We start from the raw sequence: 8,355 nt of genomic DNA on the forward strand, positions 1-8,355 counted from the left end.
TGACTGTGAGCCTTCAATGAAATGAAGGCTAGGCATCTGCTTTGAATTATAAGAAATTAGTCTGCTCCAAAACTGTCAGTTGGTAGAGTGACTCAGATTTGGTCAATGGAATGCTATCTTAACTTCATGTTTGAAAATTAATCTTTTCAGAGATAACTTTTTATGAAACACTAATAAATAAAATGTGTATTTTTCAAGCATTATTTTACTTTGCTCCTTGATTTTGTTGTATTAACACTCACTTTATCTAACATGTAAGGCAAAACATAAAACCAGGAAACAAAATTACTGGGATTTGAATGTAACTTTGTCTGAATTAAAATACCTGCTGGAAAAGACTGTTGGAGCTGAAAACTATATTCACAGTACCAGTGTGCTGTGGATGTGTTGTACATATAAAATCCATAGCCCATGTCAAGCTTTTTTTGAATTTGATTACTACCTTATGTTTTTAGACTATGCCTCCAAGATCTTATTAATTTAGCTACACTAAATTAATACTAGATGGCCAGCAAGCCCCAGAAAATAACCAATATTCCAATATTTTCTTAACTATAGATGGTTATAGTGTTGTATTTCCTTTGACAGTATTTTACCTGAGTACTAGAGATAGAACTTATGTCCTCTTGCTTTGGCAGAATGATTTATTCTGACTAATTTATCTGTGAAGCACTCCTGCCATGTTATTTCAACCACAGAATACCAACCCTGTCTTTGATAGTCCCAACCAACAAATCACGAGTCTTTGCTATTCCTATAATACTAACTTTCTTGATACTTCTTTACCATAGGTGAATCAGACTGCAAAGAATGACAATCATCAATAACAGTCACCCAGAAGCATTCATTCTGCTTGGCTTTGCAGACCATCCTTGGCTGGAACTCCCTCTCTTCATCATTCTACTGGTAACATATCCACTGGCCATGTTGGGAAACATTGCCATCATTCTGGTGTCCATATTAGACCCCCATCTCCACAGTCCCATGTATTTCTTCCTCACCAATCTCTCCTTTCTGGACATGTGCTACACCACAAGCATTGTGCCTCAGATGCTAACCAACCTTGGAGGATCAACAAAGACCATCAGCTACATGAGGTGTGTAGTACAGCTTTATTTCTTCCACACAGTGGGGGGCACAGAGTGTGTCCTCCTGGCTCTTATGTCCTTTGACCGCTATGTTGCCATCTGCAAACCTCTGCACTACACCCTTATCATGAATCAGCGTACCTGCCTCCTGTTAGTGTCCACCGTGCGGCTAACAGGAATTACCTATGCTGTCTCAGAGGTCACAATGACACTGAAATTGCCACTGTGTGGACACAATAAGCTGGATCATTTGTTATGTGAGATTCCAGTTCTGATAAAAACTGCCTGTGGTGAAAAGGAGACTAATGAGCTTGCTCTCTCTGTGGTATGCATATTTTTCTTAGCTGTTCCCTTGTGCTTAATTCTTGCCTCCTATGCTTGTATTGGACATTCTGTTCTGAAAATCAAGTCTTCAGAGGGAAGGAAAAAGGCCTTTGGGACATGCTCCTCTCATCTCATAGTAGTTCTCTTATTCTATGGCCCGGGCATTAGCATGTATCTTCAGCCACCCTCCTCTATTACAAAAGACCAACCCAAATTCATGGCTCTTTTCTATGGAGTCCTACTCTGAACCCCTTCATCTATACCCTAAGGAATAAGGATGTAAAGGGAGCTGTAAGTAAGCTATCCCAGATACATTTTTAGTCCAAAGAGAAATTTTGTAGACATCAATCAAAATAGTTAACAAATTAGAGGCTTTGCATATACGTCATTTACTATACAGGCCTGATATTTCTTTTTCTCTATGTTCTTTCAAAACATTTCTTGTTATTTGTGTTCTTTACAATCATGCAAGCTTTGGTTAATCTTGCATAGTATCAAGCATTATGGATGGGTGCTCTGATTAGAACATATATTAAAATACTTGTATTGAGGTGAATACAATTGTAAATAGTTACTTTATTAAGTGGCAAAACATCATTTAATTTATAATACAATAATATTGTTTTTGGCTAATTGTCATGAAAACCACATTGTAACTATCCATCGATGGCTTTTTAATTTTTTTGTGAAATAAATCTTGTCAGGGACTAGGCTCGACAAAATAATTCTTGCCAGGGTAGAGCAATGGGGATTTAGAAATATATTAAAGAATATGAAGACAGAAGTGAAAATAATAAAATAGAGAAACATATAGGATAATATCAGGAGGAAATTTCAGTGATTACTAATATTTTGCCTGCATTTATCTCCCACATGCTTAAAATACACCTGACCCCAAAAGTTAGGAGCAAGACAAAAGAATGCATTAGCATGATACAAGGGAATGAACACACCAGTTGAAGCTTGTTGGCTACATTCATAGTTAAACATTCTGTTGCTAGAACAAAACAAGTCATGCATACACACTAGACCAAAACATTCTGTAGGCTAACTACTTCCCAGGTGGAATTCCAAGTTATCTCTATAAAAGGAACTGGAACTTAGATGGATCTAAGACTCTTGTTTCAGGTAGGAACAATCTACTTCTATTCCTGGAGTGCAAGGTCTGGCTATTAGGGACACCTGTTGACAATAACCTTGACAGAGCAGAACTCTCTGATCTACATCTAGGAGGGACCTTTGCTTGAGGTAGAAGCACAATAGCTTTGAAGGAACTAGAGGTAAGCTCCAACTCTTCGACCTTTGGTCAACATGGAAATAGGCTCACATTTCTGGGCCTTCACAATTCCTCCATTTTCATTAATTTTAATAAAGCCTGTGCTTCTGCAACAGGAGAAACAACTGCATCTGCCTTAGGTTGAATACTTTTCCATTTCCCACACTTACCTGTCTTCGGAACATGCATTTTAACTATGCAAGTCCATGTTTTAGGTGTCTGGGGGGGGGATCAAAACATATACAGACTGTGGACCTCTGTAAACAAAAGATTAAGGGAGGAAGTATTGGGCTCTGTGTCTCTGAGCCAAGTTCTGTCAGGAGAGTTCATCAACAATTAACTAATGGCAAGCAAGCAGATAATACTTTGTGTTATGCATACTTCTATGGCTAATGTATCTCCTAATGAAAGGAGTGGAGGATCACCAGGTTTGGGAATGCAGAGTTTTGAATTGGTCTAGAATATTCAACTATATCAAAATCTATATTTGTCTTATCAAACATGTAAAATTCAAGAATTCAATGCTAATGTCAAACTTTTCTTAGACGGGTTCTAATCATCTTCAAGACATTAACATCTTATAGTGAAATAAAGCATTAACTGGTAAATACCATAATATGATTTAATAGGTCAATACCATAACACAATTTGTCAAATCATGATTCTTTTAAATCCATTCTAATGAAAAGATTTTTGTAATGGGTAAGAGTCCAAATGAAATGCTGCTTTTAAACAAATGTCCCAATCTCTGAGCAGCAGCAAAAACCATTAGGCTACCCTCCTCATATCTGATGAGGGGCCCTGATCACTCCTTGTAATGACTCTTTTATCCCTTCTGAAGAAAGTTAAGGTCTCAGTTCTCAGGTACTATCAACATTTCAACAGCAGACTGAAAACCTCACTGGCAATCTGAGCTCTGTGTCCAAGGCAGTCATATGTTCAGCCTGTATTTCAGGTCTGGCTCCAAAGTAAACAGAACTCACTAGGTCTGGAAGTTTGCATGGCAAGTCTATCAAAAATCTAGGAATCACTAGTCATCACTATGATCTTTCCCTTGTGGGACTGCAGCATGATGGTGTGAGTCAGGAACACTGGTTCAGGTTCCCCTTTCTGTGGCCTGCAGCATGGTGGTATGAGGAAGACATGATCTCAGGTTCAGGAACCTCTGTCCACTTTTCCTATGGAGTCATCAATGGCTGTGATGTCATCAGGGCTGGCATTCCTCTGCTGTACACATTGAACCAGATGTTCTGGAAGCCATCTCACTTGATCCTCATCCTGTGAGAAAACACAGACATGACCTTGATCCCATATTAACACAGGATCAGGTCCTTTCTATAATCCAGTACAAGGGTCTTTCCACCTTGCTTTAGCAAAGGTCACCTTGGTGCCATAATGCCAAAATCTGTCCACAGCAGATTGTTCATAAATATCCATATTCAAGAAGTTTAGCATAAAAAGTGCATGACTCAAGACATTATGTGGCCTTTGAGGATACAATTTCCTTTTTTTATTTTTTAAAGTTGTATTTTCAAGAAGGCATGGACACACTCCACAATTCCTTGTCCTTGAGGATTTTAAGCAATACTTATCTTGTGTTTGATATTCCTTTGGAAATAAAATTGCTGAAATACTTTACTAACAAGTCTGAATCCATTATCCTTCTTATGATTTGGGGGGGTTCTTATGATTTTGCATCTTAAGCAATTGGTTATCACATGCTTCATGGCTAATCCAGTTTGTGCAGTGGCCATTACGAATCCTGAATATGTATTGACTGTCATAAGCCCATATCTTAATTTTCCAAATTCTGCCATGTGAGTAACATCCATTAGCCATAAATGATTAGGAAGTAGTCCTCAAGGATTTATCCCCAAATATGATACAGGTAAATACTGTGAGCATATATAACACTGCCTAACAATTTGTGAGCAGCTTCTCTTGTTAATCTAAATTGTTTTCTTGAACGTATACTATTTTGATAATTCAGAGCATGCTACACCTGAGTCCTAGGACCCCCAAGAAGACCACTATGGAGCCACACTACCAAATACAAAAGCAAGGTTTCATTTATTAAGTACAGACTGGCACGGGTCCTCTGCTTCACAACCTGGCATAGAAGATGGAGGGAGAAGGGCCCTGTCTGTTTTTGTAAGGCATTTATAAAGACAAAAAACACAAAGCAGTCACAAGGTTACAGTTTCAAAATACAAAATTACTTATCCTATATCATGATGGGCTAAATGTGAGGCAAAGTTCAGCTGTTAGTTCCTGAAAGGCTATTAGTATCTAAGGGGGATAGCAACAGCCCTCACTAGTTACATCCTCCAGACATCTGTTGACCCTGTGCTAACTGCAGGGTCTGCTTGAAATAGTGCCCAGCTGATATTACCCAGATGATAGGGGAAGTTGGGTGGGGTAATAAGCTACAGTCAGCAACTTTATTCAACTCAGGTTTTTTCCAGTAGCTAATACTTTCCCTAAAGAAGGGTCCTACAGTCTTCATAATATTCCAGGGGCTGGCAGTGGCCTTCAGCTCCTCTGCAGCCTTCAGCTTATCCTGGAGGCTGGGGTATAGTTCAAGGTCCCAGAAGGGCCCAGCACAGAAATGGAATCTTTCCCAGCCTTTTAAGCATGTGATTGCTGAGCAAGCTCAACCTGAGATAAAGCAATTATTTTTGTAAGCTTATCAGCTAAAGCATTACCTTCAGATAATGGACTCAGAAGATTTGAATGCACTCTGATATGCCCTACAAAGCATGACAATCTTCTTTATTGTATGACATTTTGAATTTGCTGGAACATCTTAATTTGCTTATTGCTAGTCTCAATACATGGGGTGGTTTCTAGGACTTGAAGAGAATTAAATATATATTGGCTGTCAGTAGATAGATTAAATGCCTTATTTGAAAAAAAATTGAAACACTATATCAATAGCCCATAGCTCAACTATTTGAACAAAGGCTGGTTCTGCTTTTACTACATGTCTTTCTCCATTAACCACATATGTAGCTCTACCATTGGAAGAACCATCTGTAAAAATTAACATAGCATCCTCTAAAGGATCTTTTGCTACAGTGTTAGGGAAAATAAAGGAATGTTGTTGTGTGAATTACAACAATGTATCAGCTCAGAAAAAAATTGTTCTGTCCTTTAAATTTAGCAAATGCAATTGCCCAAGAATCACTATTTTGAAATAACCAATTTGCTGCTTAATATACGGAACATTGATCATAGCAGTTTCTCTGCCAAAATGTCTCCTAGATTCCATTCTGCTCTTTTGTGCTGAGCAAGGTACTGCTTCAAAATAAGGGTTCAATATCTTAATTGGTGAATTATATGTATGGTGTATGTATACCATATACATGCTTGTTGTCATGCTCTGTCCTGTCCCTTTGATAATCAAGTCCCACCCACTCCCTCCCCCATCCCATGAGGCAAACAGATATTCCTTCCACTTCGAGCCTGAGTTTCTTCCTTTCTGTCCTTTTCCCAAAGAGGCAGCTCCTGCCTCATTCCCTTCTCCCCACTTTTCCCCTTCCTCCTCCTCCTCCTCTTCTTCTCTCTCTCTCTCTGGTTCTCTCTCTTGATGGAGGAAGGTCATTGGTTAAAAAATAAAGAAACTGCCTTGGCCCATTTTATTGGTTAGAACATAGGTGGGTGGAGTAAATAGAACAGAATGCTGGGAGGAAGAGGAAGTGAGCTGAGAGACACCATGCTCCCCTCTCCCAGGCAGACTCGATAGCTCTGCTCTCTGAGGCACACACGATGAAGCTCCGACCCAGGATGGACCAGGATGGACATAGGCTAGAATCTTTCCTGTTAAGACTGAGGCTACACAGATTATTAGAGATGGGTTGATCGGGATATGAGAATTAGCCTGTAAGGGCTAGAGCTAATGGGCCAAACAGTGTTTATAGAATACAGTGTCTGTGTAATTATTTCGGGGCATAAGCTAGCAGGCAGCTGGGGTGCTGGGGACACAGCTCTGCCACTCTTATTACTACAGAATGGCGCCCAGACATGTGGACAACTGAATCCACTGAAAGCCTGAGAAAGCTTGGGAAAGAGTAAAGCATGTTTTCTTGGTAGCAACAATTTCTCAGGTCTGCTCTGCTTGCCAGAGGCAAGCAAGCGCTCTCATCTAAGAGAGGCTTCCTGACTCAGCTTTAGCTGCAAAGCTTGCAGCTCTTTTAAGAGGTCCTACCACGAAACACTTTAACGGTGTTGATGAAAAACTGAACGCATGTTTTTTGGTTTTCAGCTGTAGCAGGAAAAAAGCTGTGCCGTTTTAAATGCCAGCTTTCTGGGCCGTCCTGCCAGGGCAAACTCTGACTGTTTGAGGCAGGAGGGCCAGCTACAGAGAGAGGACTTGAGTGTTGTCTGTTGCAGCTCGCTTGCTGGCAGGGACCTTGAAACACTATAGAGTTGTGGCTATAAACATGGCTACAGCTAGTACCTCAGCCATGAAGCTGGAAAGCTAAGGAATGGGCTGGATCCAGCTGTCAAAGCCACAGCTTTAGTCCTACTGATATGGCTTGGTAAATTAAAGACTCATTTGGTCAGAAAAAGAGGGATATACATTAAAGAGAAATTCAAAGACAAAGAAAAATTCTAAATGGTTTACAGTGTGTTAAAATATGTGCAGGCTAAAAGTTGAAGTTCTTAAAGTAAAAAAACAAAAAAAAAAGGAAGAGAGTTGTTTGGCGTGGTAGTACACACCTTTAATCCCAACACTTGGGAGGCAGAGGGGGATTGACCTCTGTGACTTCAAGGTGTGGTAGCACTCGCCTTTTATCCCGGTACCTAGAAAGCAGAGACAAACAGATTTCTGTGAGTTCAAGGTGTAGTAGCATAGACCTTTAATCCCAATGCCTGGAAGGCAGAGACAGGCTGATATCTGAGTGTTCAAGGACAGCCTGGTCTACAGAGTTATTCTAGGACAAAGATATTCAGAGAACCTGTCTCAAAAAGCAAAAAGTTAAAAGTAAAAATAAATGAAATAGAGGTTAAAATAAAGCACACAAAGATGGAAAATACACAGAGAATCTTGATACTGTATGCTAATATGCTCTCTTTGAATTGTTTGAATGCTGAGGAAGGAGCAACAGATGCCAAAAGATATTTGTTTATAAATGCTGCTGAACTAATCCAACAGAGATATTTTGAAAATGCCTTGACTTTGAAATTTGGATCTAAGAAAATGATGCTTTGGAAAGGAGTTTCTTATTTTGTTTTCACAGAGGATGAAACCCTGTGGATTGTTTCTATTCCAATATGGTATGATGGAGCACGCCCTCCTGAAGGGTTGCTGTGAACAGCTTCAAAAAATTACTTCACTCGACTGCTAACTGAGATGACCCTGGCACACAGGTTATACCATGAAAGACCCAATTAACAATGCCCCTATACAGCAGGAAGCAGTTTGGAGAGAAATAACTGTGCCCATATTCCCAAATATTGTTTATAAATTGCGGCAAACTTTCTGACCAGCAGGAAGGAACAGCCACCAGATGAGGATTCTTCTCAAATCATGCTTTATTGGAGCCTCTTGGTTGTAGGCAGAGCAGAAAGCAAGGGGCCCAGAGCCCTGAACTATAGCTGCTTATATAGGGAGTCTGCCTAGCAACTTTTGATACTTTGATACTTTAACTGCTTTTCTGGAGA

The 8,355-nt window shown here is 39.8% G+C and overlaps 1 protein-coding gene across 1 annotated transcript; it reads left to right on the top strand.

The window, feature by feature from the left end:
* Positions 1–810: 810 nt before the first annotated feature.
* Positions 811–1,659, top strand: LOC101997588 (olfactory receptor 2B11-like). Its single transcript, XM_013352981.1, has one exon. It carries the CDS (start codon positions 811–813, stop codon positions 1,657–1,659), a length of 849 nt encoding a protein of 282 aa, XP_013208435.1.
* Positions 1,660–8,355: the final 6,696 nt, after the last annotated feature.

The sequence above is a fragment of the Microtus ochrogaster genome, chromosome 2 (assembly GCF_000317375.1).
Source record: "Microtus ochrogaster isolate Prairie Vole_2 chromosome 2, MicOch1.0, whole genome shotgun sequence".
NCBI classification, from domain to species: Eukaryota; Metazoa; Chordata; class Mammalia; order Rodentia; family Cricetidae; genus Microtus; species Microtus ochrogaster.